Genomic DNA, 22,858 nt, shown 5'->3' on the forward strand with positions numbered 1-22,858 from the left:
AAATCCCCATTCCCTCCCTATCCCTGGGGGGAAAGATATTGCAAACTCTCCATTCCCACCCCACTCCTGGGGGAAGGATATTGCGAAATCTCCATTCCCACCCCACTCCAGGGGAAGGATACTGCAAAATCCCCATTCCCTCCCTATCCCTGGGGGGAAAGATATTGCAAACTCTCCATTCCCACCCCACTCCAAGGGAAGGATACTGCAAAATCTCCATTCCCTCCCCACTCCTGGGGGAAGGATATTGCAAAATCTCCATTCCCTCCCCACTCCTGGGGGAAGGATACTGCAAAATCCCCATTCCCTCCCCACTCCTGGGGGAAAGATACTGCAAAATCTCCATTCTCACCCCACTCCAGGGGAAGGATACTGCAAAATCTCCATTCCCACCCCACTCCAGGGGAAGGATACTGCAAAATCTCCATTCCCACCCCACTCCAGGGGAAGGATACTGCAAAATCCCCATTCCCTCCCTACTCCTGGGGGGAAGGATATTGCAAAATCTCCATTCCCACCCCACTCTGGGGCCAGCCAGAGGTGGTATTTGCCGATTCTCCAAACTGCTCAAAATTTCCGCTACCGGTTCTCCAGAACCTGTGAGAACCTGCTGGATTTCACCCAGTGGTGGGATTCAAATAATTTAGCAACCGGTTCTCTGCCCTAATGATTTCTTCCAACAACCAGTTCACCAAACTGTTCAGAAAGTTAACAACCGGTTCTCCCGGATTGGAGCGAACCGGCTGATTCCCACCACTGATTTCACCCCTGGGCTGGCCTAAGGAAGGTCCACTACTTCCTGGAACATGAAAGTGGCTCTTGGCCCAGCATGATCTGTCCCCGTCCACACACACACACAAACACAGCCAGCCGAGGGTTAAGAAAGCGCTTGGCACGCACACAGGTCGTTATCTCAAACTTGGCAGCAATATAATCACCGTCTGCCAAGAGCTTTTACTGCAACAGATAACATAAAATTACATACGCATTGCAAATAGTCCAGCAAAACAATATTCCTTTCGGCAGCTTCAGACGTTGTTCAAGTGATTAGCCAAAGTTCGTTTTTGTTTCGTCACGGAGTTTTACCAGCCACCACCCTCTCTTATATAGTCTCTGGGGTTTGGTCCAGTGACTCAGTTCTAATCCCTAGCACGCCTCCTTAACTGCTGCAACCGTTTATCACGCCTTCGTTGGCGTGCATCCAGGAATGACGGCTCTCCTTCGCTCTCATCTGAGACACCTGTTTCCCGGCTAATCTCCTCTCCCTCGGCCGGCACCTGAGACAGTGCCAGAGGGGAGGGGCCTGGAGAGGGAGGCCTGGCTGACTCCTCTTCCTCATGCTCGGAGCTTTCTTCCTCCGATGGGACAGGCTCAGAGGGCGGGGCCACAACACAGCAAACCTCCCCAGCTGTCTTGCTGAGAACGATTTATTCCATTTATAAAGTTGCCAAACCAAGCACCATACACGGTCATACGATGGGGTTAAACCCATACAGGCATTCCTCAATTGACCACCAGAATTTCCGTCGCTAAGCAAGTTGTGCCCCGTTTTCTTTCAACCTTCTCTGGCCCCCCCCTCGTTGTTAAGATAATCACTGCAGTTGTTAAGTGGATCACACAGTCACAAAGCGAATCTGCTTTCCCCTCATGGACTTTGCTTAGTCGGAAACCGGCTGGCAAGGTTGCAAACGGAGAATCCCCCCCCCCCCGGAACGTCAGGATGCTGCCAACGTCTTAAATCCATTTTAATCCCTTTGTTATCAAAGGCCTGCATTTTGACCACGGGACTGTAAGGATGCCGCGATGGTCCTAAGTTTGAGGACTGGCTGTAAATCGTCTTTTTCCCCCAAAGTTGTAACTTTGACCGTTCGCTGAGCGAACGTTCGTAACTCGAGAATTCCCCATCCTAAAACGAAAAGGGAAAGAACGGAAGAAAGGTGTCTTCGCGTATTTTATTTTATTTTTTATTGATTCCCCCCGCCCCCTTCTTTCCGACGAAGGTTTGCTTGTCTAGCCAGGAAGGAACATCTATTAAAAAAGAGAGAGAGAGAAGGATTTGGGAGGGAAGTGCAGAGGCGAAGAATTTATTTATTTATGTATTTATTTATTGGTTCGATTTATATGCCGCCCTTCTCCGGAGACTCAGGGCGGCTTACAATACATTAAAGCAATAGCCTTCATACTTTTGTATATACCTGCTTAGTAGGGCTTTTGGACCCCCCCAAGCGGTGTTCTTTTTTATACAAAGTCAGCTTATTGCCCCCACAATCCAGGTCCTCATTTTACCTACCTCGGAAGGATGGAAGGCTGAGTCAACCTTGAGCCTGGTGAGATTCGAACTCGCAGTAATTGCAGGCAGCTGGCAACTAAGTGCTACATAACAGCACTTTAGTCCGCTGTGCCACCAAGGCTCTTATCTATCCTATCTATCTATCTATCTATCTATCTATCTATCTATCTATCTATCTATCTATCTATTAGTTCGATTTATATGCCGCCCTTCTCCGGAGACTCAGGGCGGCTTACAATGCGCTAAGCAATAGCCTTCATACTTTTGTATATGTATACAAAGTCAGCTTATTGCCCCCACAATCCGGGTCCTCATTTTACCGACCTCGGAAGGATGGAAGGCTGAGTCGACCTTGAGCCTGGTGAGATTCGAACTCGCAGTAATGGCAGGCAGCTGGTGCTACTTAACAGCGCTTTAGTCTGCTGCACCACCAAGGCTTCCTATTGACTCCACGTTCTGCGTCAGGCACTCCTGCTCCACAACTCTTCGGCAATTATGCACAATATTTCTCTTTCCAAAAAGCCTTCGTAAACACCCTTATTTTCTTTACCCTTGCGTGCCTTTAACAACTTTTAAACGTTTTACGAACGAGAAAAACGGGAGGTATGACTAAAATGAAACGGCGGGACCCATGTCTGCACTTGGCTGAGTCACTGGGACCCTGGACAATTCCCCTCACGCGGAGCGAAGGTGACAGTTTACACAATGTTGACAACCGCCAGTGCAATTGCCCTGGAAGATCCAAAGTGGGGACGTGTGTCAAACAGGTCCTGGGAGCATCAGCAGCTGAGGACAGACGGGGCGGGGGGCAGGCAGTGGTCGGTTTCAATTTTTTTTTTTACTGCCGGTTCTGTGGGTGTGGCTTTGGTGGGCGTGGCATGGCATGGCTTGGTGGGCGTGGCGTGGGAAGGATACTGTAAAATCTCCATTCCCATGCCACTCCAGGGGAAGGATACTATAAAATCCCCATTCCCATCCCACTGCAGGGGAAGGATACTGTAAAATCCCCATTCCCTCCCCACTCCAGGGGAAGGATACTATAAAATCTCCATTCCCACCCCACTGCAGGGGAAGGATACTGTAAAATCTCCATTCCCACCCCACTCTAGGGGAAGGATACTGTAAATTCCCCTTCCCTCCCCACTCCAGGGGAAGGATACTGTAAAATCCCCATTCCCTCCCCACTCCAGGGGAAGGATACTATAAAATCTCCATTCCCATGCCACTCCAGGGGAAGGATACTATAAAATCCCCATTCCCACCCCACTGCAGGGGAAGGATACTATAAAATCTCCATTCCCATGCCACTCCAGGGGAAGGATACTATAAAATCCCCATTCCCACCCCACTGCAGGGGAAGGATACTGTAAAATCTCCATTCCCACCCCACTCTAGGGGAAGGATACTGTAAATTCCCCTTCCCTCCCCACTCCAGGGGAAGGATACTGCAAAATCCCCATTCCCACTCCCACCCAGAGGAAGAATACTGCAAAATCCCCATTTCCTCTCTATCCCTGGAGGAAGGATATTGCAAAATCTCCATTCCCACCCCACTCCAGGGGAAGGATACTGCAAAATCCCCATTCCCTCCCCACTCCAGGGGAAGGATACTGCAAAATCCCCATTTCCTCCCGATCAGCTGGGACTCAGGAGGCAGACAATAGATGGGGGCGGGGCCAGTCAGAATTTTTAATAGTCTCCGGAAAAGGGCAGCATATAAATCAAACCAATAAATAAATAAATAAAATCCCCATTCCCTCCGCACTCCAGGGGAAGGATACTGTAAAATCTCCATTCCCACCCCTCTCCAGGGGAAGGATACTGCAAAATCCCCATTCCCTCCCCAGTCCAAGGGAAGGATACTGCAAAATCCCCATTTCCTCCTGATCAGCTGGGACTTCGGAGGCAGACAATAGATGGGGGCGGGGCCAGTCAGAATTTTTACTACCGGTTCTCCAAACTACTCAAAATTTCCGCTACCAGTTCGTCAGAACTGGTCAGAACCTGCTGAAACCCACTTCTGGTGGCATGTATGATATGGATGGGGACTTGCGGCTGGGGTCAGGAACAGAGGTGGTATCCAGCTGGTTCAGACCGGTTCAGGCAAATCGGTAGTGGCGACTTGTGGGTGGCCGCCCACCCGCCGCGGCGCAATTTAGCCATGTTTTCTAAGCCGCACGCATGCATGCAAATGCGCACTCACATTTTCAGTGCGCGGCGAACCGGTGGTAAAGTTATGTGAAGCCTGTGAGCACAACAAAACAAAACAAATGCAGAGAGATTCCCAAGAGTCCTCGGCTTACGACCAGAACGGAGCCCAGCCTTTCTGTTGCTAAGCGAGACATTTGTGAAGGGAGTCTACCCTGTGAAGAGTTACTTCTTGAGTGGGGTAACCCGGTCGTGAAGCGAATCTGCCTTCCCCGGTGGATTTGGCCCGTTGTAACTTGGAACGGTCGCTAAGCGAAACGGTTGTAAGTCGAGGACGACCTGTGTGTTATTATTTTTGTGAGCTTCCCCTGCAAATGTATATTTCCATACACACATGCCACCTTTCTGCTTTCGGTAAAAGGGAAAAACAATAAAATTCTGTGCAACGTGCTTTTAAAAACAGGCGAATAATTGTTCTTCGGGTCTTTTGCAAGCTTACGCAAAGGTTTTTTTTTTTTTTTTGCAAGGGACTGGGATTCCCATTTCTCCCAGTCCCCTCCCCAGAGCAGAGCAGAGCAGCCCTCCCTCGCCCTCATTATACCACGGATATCTCTTTTATTTTTATGCCGAGCCCACACAAGGAAAGGGCAACCTGTTCGGAGCTGCCAAGCGGCTGATTTTATAACCGCCAAATCACTGAATCCCTCGCTGATATTTCCCCCCCCCCCAATTCTCCAGCAATGCCGTCACATGGCAAGATTTAAAATAGTCTCTTGCCAACACGCTGCCACGAGCAAACAGGGATTGCATAACGGGCATATATATGTATATATTTTTCCCAGCCTCGCTTTCTTCATCGGGATCACGTTCTGGAAGGCACCAGAAACCTCCCGTCCCGCCCAGTTCCCAAGCTGGATGGATTGCAGGTAGTCCTTGACTTACAACAGAATAGAAATAGGATAGGATAGGATAGGATAGGATAGGATAGGATAGGATAGGATAGGATAGGATAGGAGAATGGAATGGGATGGGATGGGATGGGATGGGACAGGACAGGACAGGACAGGACAGGACAGGACAGGACAGGATAGGATAGGATAGGATAGGATAGGATAGAATAAATAGAATAGAATAGAAAATATGGAATGGAATGGAAAGGAATGGGATGGGATGGGATGGGATTGGATGGGATAGGATAGGATAATGAAGGATAGGATAGGATAGGATAGGATAGGATAGGAGAATGGAATGGAATAATGAAGGATAGGATAGAATAGGATAGGATAGGATAGGATAGAAAATATGGAATGGAATGGAATGGGATGGGATGGGATGGGATGGGATGGGATGGGATGAGATAGGATAGGATAGGATAGGAGAATGGAATGGAATGGAATGGAATAATGAAGGATAGGATAGGATAGGATAGGATAGGATAGGATAGGATAGGATAGGATAGGATAGAAAATATGGAATGGAATGGAATGGAATGGGATGGGATGGGATGGGATGGGATGAGATAGGATAGGATAGGATAGGAGAATGGAATGGAATGGAATGGAATAATGAAGGATAGGATAGGATAGGATAGGATAGGATAGGATAGGATAGGATAGGATAGGATAGGATAGGATAGGATAGGATAGGATAGAAAATATGGAATGGAATGGAATGGAATGGAATGGGATGGGATGGGATGGGATGGGATGAGATAGGATAGGATAGGATAATGAAGGATAGGATAGGATAGGATAGGATAGGATAGGAGAATGGAATGGAATAATGAAGGATAGGATAGAATAGGATAGGATAGGATAGGATAGGATAGGATAGGATAGAATAGGATAGGATAGGATAGGATAGAAAATATGGAATGGAATGGAATGGGATGGGATGGGATGGGATGGGATGGGATGGGATGAGATAGGATAGGATAGGATAGGAGAATGGAATGGAATGGAATGGAATAATGAAGGATAGGATAGGATAGGATAGGATAGGATAGGATAGGATAGGATAGGATAGGAAATATGGAATGGAATGGAATGGAATGGAATGGGATGGGATGGGATGGGATAGGATAGGATAATGAAGGATAGGATAGGATAGGATAGGATAGGATAGGATAGAAAATATGGAATGGAATGGAATGGAATGGGATGGGATGGGATGAGATAGGATAGGATAGGATAGGATAGGATAATGAAGGAAAGGATAGGATAGGATAGGATAGGATAGGATAGGATAGGATAGGATAGGATAGGATAGGATAGGATAGAAAATATGGAATGGAATGGAATGGAATGGAATGGAATGGAATGGGATGGGATGGGATGGGATGGGATGGGATGGGATGGGATGGGATGGGATGAGATAGGATAGGATAGGAGAATGGAATGGAATGGAATGGAATGGAATGGAATAATGAAGGATAGGATAGGATAGGAGGATGGGATGGGAGAAGAGAGGAGAGGAGAGGAGAGGGGAAGGGAAGGGAAGGGAAGGGAAGGGAAGAGAAGAGAAGAGAAGAGAAGAGAAGAGAAGAGAAGAGAAGAGAAGAGAAGAGAAGAGAAGAGAAGAGAAGAGAAGATAGAAGAATGCAATGTAGGATATAATAGAATGGAATGGAACAGAATAGAATTCTTTATTGGCCAAGTGTGATTGGACACACAAGGAATTTAGTGACCATTTTCTCCTTGAAAAAGTTTCTGTCCGTTGCTTCCAAAGCTGCCTTCAGGTGCTTTGGAGAATAGGTGGACTCCCTCAGGTGGACAACTGTTTTCACTCAGCACTAGAAACGTTGGGCTCAACTGTGGTCGTAAGTCGAGGACTCCCTGTATTTATGACGGTTGCCGTGTTCCTGGTGTGTGTGTGTGTATGTCACGCGATCCCCTTTTGTGACCCTCGGACAAGCCAAGATCAACGGGGAAGCCGGATTTGCTTAACGACGTTGTTGCTAACGTTAACAACCGCCGTGATTCGCCAAACAACGGCGGCAAGACAGGCCGTAAAACGAGTCAAAGCTCACTTAACCGCTGTTCTTGCTTAGTGGGGGAAATGTTGCTTTCACCTGTGGAAAGGTTGTGGTCGTAAGTCCATAACAATTGTGGTCGTAAGTCGAGGACTATCTGCATCGGATGCCAACAGAGCTATCCAATGTCCATTAAAAAGGTTAAACTGTTTCCTAACCAGGAATCGTGGTTTATCTCCCCACTTTTTTTTTTAAAAAAGTCTAATCTTAAACCATATTATGTTACACCTATTTTTTTAGGGTAGACTTTTGGTTTTTTCCCCCCAATGTTTTTTTTTCCCCCCAGATTCTCCAGATTTGTTTTCCTGGAGAGCCACCAAGGCAAAATGGATTATGATCGTCTTAGTCATGCAATTAATTTCTGCATCTCGTCTGTTCTGCTCCTGTTACGAAACAGGCTGTTTTTCCTTCTTTCTCCAAAAAAAAACACAAACCCAACATTTAAAAAAATAAATAAATCAGCAATAGTTTCCCAAAGAAGACGGAAATCTAACACTCTTGAAAGGTACTGGAAAGTTCGATTTATTCTGTTTTATGGATCTTGACTCTTTTTTTGGGTGGGTGGGAATGTCGTTGGAGCGCTGAAGGCTGTGATGTCTGCACTTCCTGCGTCGGATGAGGAGAGCACCTCTTTCTCCTTCTGTCCTGGCCACTTTTTACAGAGGTACCATTGAGAACGTCTTAACAAACTGCATCCCGATCTGGTTTGGTGACAGCAGTGCCTCAGATAGAAAGTCCCTACAGAGAGTGGTGAGGACAACCAAGATCATAGGAAGCTCGGTTCCCATTAATTCAGGATACAGCTTATAAGCGCTATGTGCTTAGAGCTCGAGGCCTTCTTGGAGACCTCACACACCCACTTTACGACCTGTTTCTGTTACTCCCTTCTCGGAGGGGGTTTCGAAGTATTTCTAGCAGGACTTCCAGATTCTGGAAAAGCTTTCTTCCCTAGGCCATCCATCTGGTAAAACTCGCAAGATTCGTTTTTCTCGCCACGGATGCGAACTAGACGGGTGTTGTTTCTCTGTGTCATATAATATATGTGGGTATGTGCATAATTTTGTGTTTATTTATTTTGTCGTGTTTATGAGGTGCATATCGGAGGAGGTGATCCTTCCGAGAGCTGTACGCAACGAAATTTCATTTTAATGTTATGCCGATTAGGGTACATTCAAAGCGACGATAAAGTTAACGCTAAGTCGGAGTTCTAAGTACTTTCTATGCAGGAAGAAAAAGTGGTTCAGCCCCACCAGGAAATCGTCATTGCAACAAAATGGGAGATTGAATACAAGTACTCCTTGACTTACGGCAGTTCGTTTAGTGACCGTTTAAAAGTTGCGACGGCACTGTTTTTCTGTTTCAACCTTTGCAGCATCCCCGTACATATTCATGATGGTCAGAGTTCCGGGCTCACATGAACCCCTACGGCGACCTCCTGACGAGCAAAGTCCTCGAGGAAGCCGGATTCGCTTAACAACCGGGTGACTCACTCAACGAATGCAATGGCTCGCTTAACGACTTCGGCAAAAGAGTTGTAAAATGGGGCAAAACGCACGTTTCAGTTGGCAACATGAATCTGGGGCTCGGTCGTGGTCGTAACTCGAAGTTTCAGATCAGCGTTGGAAGGTTATAGAGCTAGAGCAGGGGGTTGGACTAGATGACCTCCAAGCTCCCGTCCAACTCTGCTGATGTTCTAGGATAGAAACATTCCTGGGAGTCTTTAGTCCAATGCCATCGAAGCAGGCTTAGAATACAGGTAGTCCCCGACGTACGACCGTTCGTTTAGCGACCATGAGAAGTTATAACGGCACTGAAAAAAGTGACGGACAACCAGTTTTCACACTTAATGGCCGTTGCAGCATCCCCTGTGGTCAAATTTTAGACGCTTGGCAACTGACTCATACTTGTGACCGTCGCAGTGTCACGTGATCCAACTTTTGCGACCTTCTGACAAGCAAAGTCAATGGCAAGGAAGCCAGATTTGCTGAACAACCGTGTTTTTAACAATTGTCTCGCTTAGCAACAGAACCTTTGGGTTGAATTGTGGCTGTAAATCAAGGACTAGCTGTTTATAGAATCCCTCCTTCCCCTGCAGTGGGGTGGGAATGGAGATTTTGCAATATCTTTCCCAGTGGTGAAATCCAATTCCCTTTAGTACCGGTTCTGTGGGCGTGGCTTGGTGGGCGTGGCAGGGGAAGAATATTGCAAAATCCCCATTCCCACCCAACTCTGGGGCCAGGCAGAGGTGGCATTTGCTAGTTCTCCGAACTGCTCAAAATTTCCGCTACCGGTTCTTTAGAACCTGTCAGAACCTGCTGGATTTCACCCCTGATCTTTCCCCTGGAGTGGGGTGGGAATGGGGATTTTGCAGTACCCTTCCCCTGGCACGCCCACCAAGCCACGCCCACAGAACCAGTAGTTAAAAAAAATGGATTTCACCGCTGGTTTAAAGCCTATATATGTGTATGTGTCTCTCTGTCTCTCTCTGTGTATAAAGTTTAATATATGCTTTATTTAAACTTAATTTGTTTATTAGTGATCGCATGACCTGTATGTGTGTATTTCATCTTTATTTTATTTATATATAAATAATATGTATATATATATAAATAATATCTCTATCTCTATCTAATCTATCTATCTATCTATCTATCCATCCATCCATCTATCCATCTATCTATCTATCTATCTTTATATATATATATATATTTCTACCCAGGTCATGCGATCACTGATATACAAATGTGAGTTTAAATAAAGCATATATAATGCCTGTGTGTTTGCTGATGCTTTATTTAAACTCACATTTGTATATCAGTGATCGCATGATCTCTGTAGATCCCATATATCCCATATAAAATAAACAAGGGAGAAAACTATGGAACCTCCAAAGCTAGGCGCAGTCACTCCTAACAGGCGGGAGGGGGGGAAAGGGAGGGAGAGGATGAAAGAGCGGCTTTCATCCGGGTCTTTTTCTGTCTTTTTTTTTTTTTTAACCCTTCCGCCTTTCTCCTCCCCCCTCCCTCCGCGGGGGATGAGCCAAAGCGGGCGGGAAGTGAGAAGCGCCGCCTCCTCCTCACCCAGACCAAAAAAAAACCCAACCCACTCCGCGCGCGCCTTTCCCCAAACCCCGCCCTCGAAGCGCTTTGCCCCAATCAAAACCGGAGGCGGGCTCCCTTTTGCCTAGAGCCGATTGGTCTTCCAACAGGAGGAAGCCGAGTTGATTTTTGGCTCCTCCCCGTCCCCCAACGGTCGGAAGGCGCGAGCGCCGCGGGGAGGGAGGGAGGGAGGAGCCGCGCCGAGCCACGCCTCCTTTCCTTAGAGCGAGTCCCTAACAACCAGGCAAGCGGGTCGGGAGGGGCGCATGCGCACATCGAGTCCTTCCCTCAGACGCCGAGTGAGGGGCGCGCGGGGCTTGGGGCTCCTTCGTCTTGCAGCCCCCCCCCCGGTCGTCTTTCCGACACCCCAAAACCATGGAAGCGCCTCCTCAGGGGAGCAGCCAGGTGCCTGTGAGTAGGAGGGGAGCTGCTCGAGGGGGGGTCTGAGGGGTCGCGGGGGGGTCTTTGGTCTCCAGCCCCCCCCCCCACATTTCTCCTTAGGGTCCTCTTTGCTTGGGGACCCCATTCAGGCCCTTCTCCCCCCCCTTTGCAAAGACGCTTTGGCATTTTAAAAAGTTTAAATCCCCCCCCTTCGCCTCCCCCCCTTTCCAGGGAAGGACCCCCCCCAATTACAGGGAGTCCTCGACTTACGACCACAATGGAGCCCAGGGTTTATGTCACTAAGTGAGACGTTTGATGAGGGGCTTTTCTTGGCCACGTTTTACGACTTTTTTTGGTTTTTTTTGTTTTGCAACGGTTGTTAAGCGAATCCCCCTGCGGTTGTTAAATGAGTTAAACACCGTTGCTAAGCGAAATCGCTGGATTTGGATGCTTGGCCACCGACTCCTATTTATGACGGTTGTGGTATCCTGGCCGGGGGGGGGGTACCTGTGATCCCCTTTTTACGACCTTCCGTGACAGGCAAGTGGGGAAGCCTGGTTTCGCTTAATGACGGTGTTACGAACGTATAGGCTGCAAGTGAGTCACTTAAACATAGGTCGTAAAAGTGGAGCAAAACTCACTCAAAACAGAAATCCTGGGCTCCGTTGTGGTCGTAAGTCGAGGACTCAACCTGCACGTTTACCTGAATTAGTGAATGTCTCTTGAGGTCAAGCGGAGAGGCTGAACTAAGCTTGAGGATGTGCGAGTAAGTCCTCGACTTAGGACCACAATGGAGCATTTCTGTTGCTAAGTGAAACATTGGTGAAGTGAGTTTCTTGGCCCGTTTTGCGACTTGTCTTGCCGCCTTTGTTAAGCGAATCCTTGTGGCTTTAAATTAGTCACATGGTGGTTAAAGTGAATCTGGCTTCCCCTCGTTGACGTGGCTTATCAGAAGGTCGCTAAAAGGGGATCACGTGATACAGCAATGGTCACAAATATGAGTCAGTTGCCAAACATCTGGATTTTGATTGGGTGACCGTGGGGATGCTTGCAATGGTCGTAAGTGTGAGAGTGGGTCCCGGATCTGCGCACCTTCCGCTGTGCTCTTAAGATCCTCTTATTCCAGCAAGCCGGCCTGGCCTAATTTTTCTCCCCTTTTTAAATTTTAAATTGAAATTTTAATTTGTTTTAAATTCATTGGGGTTTTAATTGTCGTGGGCCAAATTTATTTAATTTGGTTTTAAATTGTTTTTTAACTTTTGTATTTCTGTATTTTATCCTGTGCCTGTTCACCGCCCTGAGTCCTTCGGGAGTAGGGCGGTATACAAATTTAATAAAACCTAAACCTTAATAAAACCTAAGAGACTTTTTTCCAGTGCCGTCGTATCTTTGAACGGTCACTAAATGAACTTGTTGTAAACCGAGGACTCCCTGTATTGCCTAGCCCAGATGTGAAGCTTGATAGACTGCAAAACACTCCAGATGAGTTTGTTCAGCTCCGTCCATATAAAGCAGGGGTCTCCAACCTTGGCAACTTGAAGACTTGTGGACTTCAACTGATATAATATGATATGATATAACTGATATATCAGACCCCTGATATAAAGGATCTTTCCAAACAGTTGTGATACTGAAAAGTTGTCGCATCTGTTCTGCCAATCTTCGTGGAGGGTTGGGAGAGGGAAAAATCTTCCAACTTCTTGTGGACTTTGTGTGTCGGGAATTTCTCTCCTGATCTACGCACCATGCAAAATGGGACAAAATGCCCCCCATCCATTTTTTGCCTTCTGATCTTTTTGCTCCTTTGCTACGAGGAAGCCGCCTTCTGTGTTTTGTGTTAGACAGATGTGCATTTGCTTGAGTGCAGCTGGCTGCGGTTTTTCCAAATGACTTGAGAAAAGTTGTGATATCCTTTCTCCTGCTTTGTTGCTTACGGAAAGCAGATTCATAGTGCATCCTAATTGATGTACGTTTCAGAGGTAATTAGATAGTATTATGCTTGGAGTGTCAATTATTATCTTCTGATGTCAATATTCACAGCAGCTTTTGATTGATTAATTAAGCATTAATGTATGTTGATTCAGAGTGGATTTGATTTAAATCGAGTTGATTTAAATCACAATTTAAATCATGATTTCGATCACTAGTAAAAAGGCTTGATTTAAATCAACTCGATTTAAATCACAATTTTTAAAGAGCAACTGTCATCTCTGCTACTCCTTTGACCCGCTGTTGACTCACCGATAGTCCCAGTGTTGCAGAATATACAACCTCATGCTACATAACTAAGCTCCATTTCATCCTGAATAAACTAAATTATTTATCTATCTTAAATAGAAAACTATATTACGATAGATTTTTACCCCAAAAGTTTTTTATTAAAATAAATTAGATAAAAATCAAAAATATCCGATTTAAATCAAAAAAATCTGATTTTTTTGATTTTTTAAAAAAAATCATTGATTTTGATTGATTGATTAAGCATTAATGTATGTTGATTACACACAGCCGATCTTCAAGTGTAAAAAAAAAAACCAGTTACTGGTTACAGGTAGTCCTCAACTTACAACCACAATTGAGCCCAAAACTTAGGTTGCTAAGTGAGAAATTTGTGAAGTGAGTTTTGCTCCATTTTATGACTTCTCATCACATTTCTCTGCAGTTGTTCAATTAGTACAGGGTTGTATTAATACTGCAGTTGTGAAATCACTGCAATTGTTAAATTGTATTAGTACATTCACTAAAGTGAACCTGGCTTCCCCATTGACCTTTGCTTGCCAAAAGATGCTCGCATGACCCCAAGACACATTTACCGTCGTAAATGTGAGTCAGTTGTCAAGCATCCCAATGAAAATCACGTGACCACGGGGATGCTGCAAGGATCGTTAAGTGTGAAAAATGGTCATAAATCACTGTTTTCAGTGCCGTTGTAACTTGGAATGGTCACTGAGCAGACTGTGGTAAGTCGAGGACTGCCTGTCCTTTTCCATCCACAGGTAGTCCCCGACTTACGACCACAATGAAGCCCAAAATTTGCACTGCTAAGTGAGACATTCGTTCGGTGAGTTTTGCCCCTGTTTTAAAACCTTTCTTGCCATAATTGTTATGTGAATCGCTGCAGTCGTTAATGGAGTAACCTGGTTGTTAAGTGAGTCTGGCTTCCTCATTGACTTTGCTTGTCAGAAGGTTGCAAAAGGGGATCACGTGACCCCCAGGACACAGCAACGGTCATAAATATGAATCAATTGCCAAGCATCTGAATTTTGATCACATTGACTAGGGGGATCCTGCAATGGTCGTAAGTATGAAAAAACGGTCATAAGCCCCCTCTTTTTTCAGTGCTGCTGTACCTTCGAACGGCCACTAAATGAACTGTTGTAAGTCGAGGACTCTCTGTGCAAGGCAATAAATATTTAACTTTGATCCCTAGCAGCTTTATGAAGGTTGTGCCAAACTTCACAAGGACTAGGTACTTGTGTTAGTGTGCTATGTTCTACCATGAGCTTCCTTTGAACCCATCCACCGAAATGGGGAACGATGGCCCTTTAATAACTTGTGGACTTCAACTCCCAGAATCTCTGAACCAGTCCTAAATCTCTTTTTCCAGTGCCGTTATCACTTTGACCGGTCACTAAACAAACCATTGTAAATCGAGGACTACCTGTGTACTGTTTTATGCTTCATATGTTCATTTACCCTGAAACCGGATGAAATCCACATTGCCTACAGATCCGATGCAAGGAGTTTGTGTATGTGTGTGAGTGTATGTGTGTGTGAGAGATCCATGCGCATATCATCCCTAACAAAAGGTGACACTTGGTGTGTTCAGTTAAGCGTGAGCGTTTCCTACCTGTGTGTGCGGGGAGTATAACATGATGTGATAATTTCTGAAAGGTGTCGAGATGAGGTGAATTAAAGTCTCAGAAAAGGTCCTCGTCTTTATGACAGCAGCCACAGAAGAAGCGAAAGGGGCCTCTGCAGCTCTCTGGACTTGCCGTGTCACGTGTCCATACGTCACACGTGTTTCTGGTGAGGGGCACCCAGATAACTGCAGTTCCCATGTACGGCTTGGCTGAAAAACCAATCCCGTGCCAAAATGAAATACAGAGGTCCTCGACTTATGACCATAATTGCCAAACTCAATTACGGTCATAAGACAAGGACTGCCTGCATGTCCTTTCGACACAGGGTCAGTAGAGGCAGGAAGAGATTCGTTGCAAGTCGTGATGGTCATAAAATGGGTCACCCCCATGACCAGATCCAGTTGTATGACTTTTTTTTTTTTTTGGCAGTCGTCATTAAGCAAACACAGTGGTCATTAAGAGAATGCAGCAGTTGTGAAACAAACCCATGGTTTGCAATGGGGTGTTTTTTTCCCCCCGGAAACCAGGGTTTACATCGTAACCCGCAATCATGTGACTGTGGGTTGCTGCAAATGGATTTAATTGCAGGCGTTTTGTTGAATGCCCGAAATCGAATGCGGTCACGTGACTGTAGGGTGGTACTGTCAGAAATTAAAAATAGGGTCATAAGCGAGAGCCAGTTTGGTCTAGTGGTTAAGATACCGGGTTAGAAACTGGGTGTCGATATATTCTAGTTCTGCCTTAGGCAGGAAAGCTGCCTGGGTAACTTTGGGCCAATGACCAGGAGACGGTGAGTTCTAGTCCTGCCTTATGCAGGAAAGCCGGCTGGTGGCCAATCACCAGGAGTCGGTGAGTTCTTGTCCCACATTAGTCATGAGAGCTGGCTGAGTGATTTTGAACCAATCACCAGGAGATAGTGAGTTCTAGTCTCACTGTAGGCATGAAAACTGGCTGAGTAACTTTGGACCAATTACCAGGAGACTGTGAGCTCTAGTCCCACCTTAGGCATGAGAGCCGGCTGGGTGACTTGGGGCCAATCACCAGGAGTCAGTGAGTTCTAGTCCCGCCTTAAGCATGAAAGCTGTTTGGATGACCTTGGGCCAATCACCAGAAGAAAATGAATTCTAGTCCCACCTTAGGCACATTGGGCTAGTCCCCCTCTCTCTCAGTCCACCCGACCTCACAGGGTTGTTGTTGGGGAAAAAATGGGAGATGGAAAGTGGTGCGCTGGATATATTTGCTCCCTAGAGTTACTATAATTGTGAAAATAATATAGGTAGGATATAAATAAATAAGTACCTTTTGGGGAGGGTCTGTTGCAGGGGTGAAATCCAGAAGGTTCTGACTAGTTTTGGAGAATGGGTAGGGGAAATTTGGAGTAGTTCGGAGAACCGGCAAATATCATCTCTGGCTGGCCCCAGAGTGGGGTGGGAATGGGGATTTTGCAGTATCCTTCCCGTGCCATGCCCACCAAGCCACGCCCACCGAACCGGTAGTAAAAAAAATTGGATTTCACCACTGTTCTGTTGTAACTTTGAGCTCTAAGCGATCGGTCGTAAACCGAGGACTGCCCGTATTGAATTCTCATGTGAAAAAACCAAAGCAAAAGAGGATTAAAAAGCCAGAGAATGAAAGGACCGGTTCCTGTTTCAAGAACTGTTTGATATTGACTGAGCTCTGCTTCCGAATCCTTTTTTCCTTTCCTCTTTCAACAATCCTCATTTCTTCTCCCTTTTTCACCTTCTGCCTTGTTACCCGAGTGGAATTCGCACAACTTCTGAAGACCCCTTGCAAGGACCAAAGGACGATGTATTGATTTTGCTCGTAGCGGTTTTGCTCTGGGCCACCACTGAAGTCTCTGGGTTTTTTTTCGCCCGGAGGCAGCTGCTAGCTTGTTGCTTCTGGAGAGAAGAAACCGGGTTTACTTTTATATCTTGGTCTCTTTCCCGAAAAGCAGTTCATTTGAAAGCGTATTGTAGAAATGTAGAGAGTGGACAAGTAGGGAGCTTTCTAACCCAGAATGTATAACTTATTCATCTTTTGTAGATATAAATCTTCCTTCACTTGGAATCTTAACCCGGCCACATGCATAAAAAATATATAGTTTGAAATACACATGCACACTACCATGTGCATATATACTGAGCATTTTGTGTCACTGTTCAGAAATAGAACATATTGCACATTTTGTCACTGCCAGGATGCTGCCTACTGAAATCCCATTTTCCGACTGTCAAGTGTCCATAGTCTCATCATATAAATTGGAATTTCATCCAGTGGCATTTGTCTCCCCCACAGCTTACAGAAAAAGTTCCATTCGTATATCTTCCGGCACAACTACGGTATCCATAGCCGTCTCCTGTATATATATTTAAAAATAGGGAATTGAATTCTATATTATGTGGACAAAACTCTATTTATAATTACTCTTTTGATAATCAGGTAGCCAGGAAGCTCAGGTTGTGTTCTGATTTCTTTGGGTTTTATTTAAAGTAGTGCTTAGGGAGAAGAATGGTTCCCTAACCTTAGGATATGGGAACGATTACATCTTTGCTTTGTTGGTTTTGTGCGTTGTTAGTGTGGTTGCTGCATGTGGCTTTCTTACACAAAGATCGCCCGGTTGATTTGGAAACAGAAAAGGGATGGCAGAAAAAGATTTGCCATCTTTGCGTTGTGTTGTGTTGTATCTTCCCTTTGCGTTGGGTTTTCTTTTCCATTATTTATTTATTTATTTTTATTTACCTTATACATTTTTTGACGCATTTTAATGCTTTTCATGTTTTTATATTTATGCTTTGATGGCACCGCTAGCCACCGATGGCACACTCTGGGTAGTCATGACGTGCGGCATATAAATTTAATAAATAAGCAAAATGATGATAGACATGTGTTTAACCGAAGCAAGCTTAAACTCGGTTACTGATGACTGACCCAATACCTCCAACTTCCAGCAGTCAATCATCAGTAAACTGAGTTTAAACATGCTTGAGTTAAAACCCATGTCTATCATTTCGACTTTTTTTTTAAGTAAGTAAATAAATAAAAATTAACAAACTGCTGGAAGTTGGAGATACCGATCACATGCTGCAAAGGTCGTAACTGAAAAACAGTCATCAGTCACATTTTTCAGGGCTGTTCTAACTTTGAAAGGTCACTAAACGAACTGTTGTAAGTTGAGGACTACCTGTATACCGCTTCATAGTGCTCTACAGCCCTCTCTGAGCAATTTGCAGAGTCAGCCTCTTGCCCCCAACAATCTGGGTCCTCATTTGACCGACCTCGGATGGACGGAAGGCTGAGTCAACCTCGGGCCGGTCAGGATCGAACTCTTGGCAGTCGGCAGAGTTAGCCCGCAATACTGCATTTGAACCACTGCACCACCAGGTCTCCTTATGACTGGCTACATCACATGTATGACTGTTGCACCGTCCCCAGGGTCACGTGATCAAACTTTGGATGATTGGCACCTGACTTCTGACAGGCAAAGCCAATGAGGGAAGCCGGATTCACGTATTCGCTTCAGAACTGCCAGCGCTCCACTTAATGATGAGCAAAAATGGTTGTAAAATGGGGCACAACTCATTGAACGACTAACTGCCTTCCTTAGCAACAAAAGTCCGTGATCCAATTGCGGTTGTAAATCGAGGATTGCTTGATCTTAAAAATATGCCTTAAAATGTCCTGGGACAGATTAAAGCTTGATATACGCACAATTCATTTTGTGAGTGGTGCGGTGGCCTAGAGGTGGAGCTCTCGCCTCACAATCAGGAGGCTGTGAGTTCGATCCTAGGTAGAGGCAGATATTTCTCTCTCTGGGCACACTGAGAAATATATATCTGCTGAACAAAACTCCGCATTGGCGACAGGAAGGGCATCCGGCCATTAAAACGCTCTGCTAGCTCCATTCAGTTGCCCAGACTCTACCCAGCAAGGAATTATGGGATTGTGAAATGGTGATGATGATGATACGCAGGATTCATTTTAAGACGGTTTTGTGTGTTTCAGCCGATCGCAACGACGCCACCGCGCCCCAGATTGAAAGAAGAGCTCCTGAGCCAAAGTAGCAGCGGGACCCAAATCTCCAACACCAGCGGTGTGTCCTTGGGAGAAGCAATCAGGCAGAGGTCTCTTATGACTCAGGTTAGCGCGAGACCCTTAACGCCGCCTTTTCCTGACATCCGGTCGGAGTACAGGGAGTCCTCGACTTAGAACAGTCCGTTTAGTGACCGTTTAAAGTTACAACGGCACTGAAAGATGTGACTTACGAGCGCATTTCACAGTTGCAACCTTTTGCTGCCTCCCCAGGGTCACGTGATCAAAATTCAGATGCTTTTTTTTTTTTTTTGATTTATATGCCGCCCTTCTCCAGAGACTCAGGGCGGCTTACAAGCCGTTAAGCAATAGCCTTCATCCTTTTTTATATTTATACCAAGTCAGCTTATTGCCCCCACAAACTGGGTCCTCATTTCACCTACCTTAGAAAGGATGGAAGGCTGAGTCAACCTTGAGCCTGGTGAGATTCAAACTTACAGTAATTGCAAGCAGCAGATGTAAGTGGATGTTAATAACAGTGCTTTAGTCTTCTGCGCTACCAGATGCTTGGCAATTGATTGGCTCTTATGACCACTGAAGTGTCCTGAGGTCATGTGATCACTTTTTGTGACCTTCTGACGAGCAAAGTCAACGGGGAAGCCCAATTTGCTCAACGCAACCAGGATGCTTAACTTATCAACTGCAAGCGATTCATTTAACAGCGGTGGCAAAAAAAAAAAGTCGTAAAATGGGGGCAAAACTCACTTAACAAATGTCTCACGTAACAACAGAAATTTGGGGTTCAGTTGTGGTCGTAAGTCGAGGACTACCTGTATTCACGTATTCAGACACGAAACTTCAGAAAAACTGTTGTTTGGCTGGAAAGAAGAAACATGGTGCATGTACAGGTAATCCTCGACTTACAACCCAGTTCGTTTAGTGACCATTCAACGTTACGATGGCACTGAAAAATGTGACTTTTCACACTGCATTTTTTTCTCCTCTTCCTTCAGGACCCGGAAGCCTGGTATCGTCCTTGTGCCGAAACAGATATCAGCAATCTCGTGGGTTGGAGGCTCGGCCAGACCCCAGGGGGCTGCAGCACAACAGAATTTCCCACGATGGAGGAAGGCCTGCTCACTCCCACTGTGAATTTTGGAAGGCCTCAAGCGTCTGAAATGACCCACTCCCCCATCCTGGGTGAGTATTGCCCTCCTGTTTGTTTGGTTTTTTTTAAAAAAAAAAATAGCATAAACAGAAGTTGGTTTGTAAATTTCAGAAAGAAACCATTAAAGTAGGGTTGCTCAACCTTGGCAACTTTAAGAGGTGTGGACTTCAACTCCCAGAATCCTCCAGCCAGACATGTTGGCTGCGTAATTCTGGGAGCTGAAATCTATCCATGTTAAACCATGCTGGCTGTGGAATTCTGGGAGTTGAAGTCCATCTTAAAGGACAATGGTTGGGCAAATCTGAGATAGTCCACCATAAACCAGGATGGCTGGCAATTTTGGGAGTTGAAGTCCATCCTATTTTAAATCTTGCTCCTTGGGGCATTCTGGGAGCTGGTGTCCCTCTTAAAGCATGCTGGCTGGGGGATTCTGGGAGTTGAAGTCTTCCCATCTTAAAGGAGCAACTTCAGGTTGGAGGCTACTCCGTGTCAGCGGTATTTCTTCTTCGGATCCAATCTTCTGCCAGGCAGTTGTGAAGCCCCTGCGGTAGCTTTCATGCCCGCCTCCTCTGAAATGCAGGGAAGCCTACGAGCCAATCAGCGCTTCCTTTCTTCCCCTCCGGTTGACTCCAGCCTTCATTCAAAAGAGCCACTCCAAAGGAAACAATTTGCTGGCACCCCTTCCGCCATCCGTTTCTTTCTCCACTCTCTTTGTGTGCTGGCGAGATGTGCCAGCAACTCTTAAGACAGGGGTGGGGGGTTGTCATGGGAAACTGAGCGAGGGAAGGTTGGCTGTCAAAAAAATACAAATATAAGCATTGAAATCTTCCAGAAGCGGCTCTCAGCTGTAAAGGTGAAATGATGTAATGTTGACCAGGTGCCAGCGGGCATTTTTCCAGCAGCTGTGACACCGGCGGCATGCTGCCATAGCAGCGAGATAGAGGGAGGAGGGTAGAAGGGCACTTACAGAAGAAATATAAGCTGACCACAACTGTAAATTAGAAGTACGGATAGGTCCTTGGTGCCCTCTGAGCTTGCTTGGGGTTTGTTTTGCAGATGTTGCATTAGCCAAAGTAGGCAACATCATCAATGCTAGAAGGGAGTGGAGTTTCTGGAGAGGAGGAGGAGCAAGGAAGAAGAGGGAGGAGAGGAGGAGGAAGAGGAGGTCTCTGAGCTTGGTTGTTTTCTTTGAGACGTTTCATGACCCAACTAGGTAACACCATCAGGACTAGCATCAGGATTAGCACTGTTGGTATTACTTAGTTTGGTAATGAAATGTCTGCAAGGAAACAACTAAGCTCAGAGAACACCAAAGGACCCCATCTCCTCCTCCTCCTCCTCCTCCTCCAACACTTCTCCCTTCTAGTACTGATGATATTACCTAGTTGGGTCATGAAACGTCTGGAAGCGAATAACCAAGCTCATTTCAACCCTGAGCTAAAATATTCTCCTTTATTGGTTACGGATATGTTATGATAGGATGGCCAGAGTTACACTCATCCTGTTTGAGTGGGGAAAACTGGAAGAAACCCCTGAGCGATCGCTTTGGAAAACAGAATGTTGATTAAGGAAGCCAACTGGTGTTTATTAAAATGAGTCAGGCCCAACCAATCTCTATTCCTTTCTAAAAACAGGTTGACAGGTAGCCCTTGTCTTAAAACTATTTTTAGCGACTCTTCAAAGTTAGAGAAGCCCTGAAAAAAGTGAGCTGTGAGACTGTTTTTCATACTTAACGACCATTGCCACATCCCCTTGGTCATGTGATCCAAAATTTGGAAGCTTTGCCACCGGTTCATATTTATGACGGTGATCAACCTTCTGACAAGCCAAGTCGACGGAGAAGCCCTGTTCCCTTAATAACCGAAGCAAGAAAGGTCACGAAATGGGGGCAAAACTCATTTTTTTAACGATTGTCTCGAAATTGCCAGCTCCATTGTGGTCATAACTCAAGGACTACCTATACTAATTGAATAGTTTGGGGTTGGAGTATTCTAGGAGTTGAAGTCCACTCACCTTAAGAGCTGCCAAGGTTGAGAAAAACAGGATTGTAAGCAATAAAGTCACATAGGTAATTGTGGTAGTCCATGAAATCATACCAATGGGGACGGGTGTGAAATTTAAAGAAAAATTTGCTCTAATTTCAGTAGAAGAGAAGAGAATGGGAATAGAATAGAATAGAATAGAATAGAATAGAATAGAATAGAATAGAATAGAATAGAATAGAATAGAATAGAATAGAATAGAATAGAATAATGAAGGATAGAATAGGATAGAATAGAATGAGAATGGAATGGAATAGAATAGAATAGAATTGGGAATGGAATGGAATAGAATTGGGAATGGAATGGAATAGAATAGAATAGAATAGAATAGAATAGAATAGAATAGAATAGAATAGAATAGAATAGAATAGAATAATGAAGGATAGAATAGAATGGGAATGGAATGGAATGGAATGGAATAGAATAGAATAGAATAGAATAGAATAGAATAGAATAGAATAGAATAGAATAGAATAGAATAGAATAGAATAATAATGGAATGGAATGGAATAAAATAGAGAATAGAATAGAATAGAATAACTTTATTGTCACTTTGAATGTACCCTAATCAGCATACATTAAAAATGAAATTTCGTTGCGTACAGCTCTCAAAGGGTCACCACCTCCAGTTTTACACTACACAATCCTGACAAGATAAATACAAAAATACAAAATTATGTTTATACCCCCATATATTGTATGGCAGAGAGAAACCACACAGTCTCTAGTTAATACACGTTTTTGGCGGAAAACCCCCCGAATCTTGCGAGTTTGCCAGACGGATGGCCGAGGGAACAAAAAAGCT

At 45.3% G+C, this 22,858-nt stretch overlaps 1 protein-coding gene across 1 annotated transcript in view; it reads left to right on the top strand.

Moving 5' to 3' along the window:
* Nucleotides 1–10,496: 10,496 nt before the first annotated feature.
* ALMS1 (ALMS1 centrosome and basal body associated protein) overlaps nucleotides 10,497–22,858 on the top strand; it is a 63,880-nt gene continuing 51,518 nt past the window's right edge. Inside the window, exons 1-3 of the mRNA XM_060687207.2 lie at nucleotides 10,497–10,978; nucleotides 18,817–18,951; nucleotides 19,857–20,043. Of these exons, the coding sequence (XP_060543190.2) occupies nucleotides 10,943–10,978; nucleotides 18,817–18,951; nucleotides 19,857–20,043 (358 nt within the window). The 5' untranslated portion in view covers nucleotides 10,497–10,942. The remainder of the gene's footprint in view (nucleotides 10,979–18,816; nucleotides 18,952–19,856; nucleotides 20,044–22,858) is intronic.

This window comes from Pantherophis guttatus, chromosome 8 (genome assembly GCF_059756535.1).
Source record: "Pantherophis guttatus breed Tessera chromosome 8, ASM5975653v1, whole genome shotgun sequence".
Classification (NCBI taxonomy): domain Eukaryota; kingdom Metazoa; phylum Chordata; class Lepidosauria; order Squamata; family Colubridae; genus Pantherophis; species Pantherophis guttatus.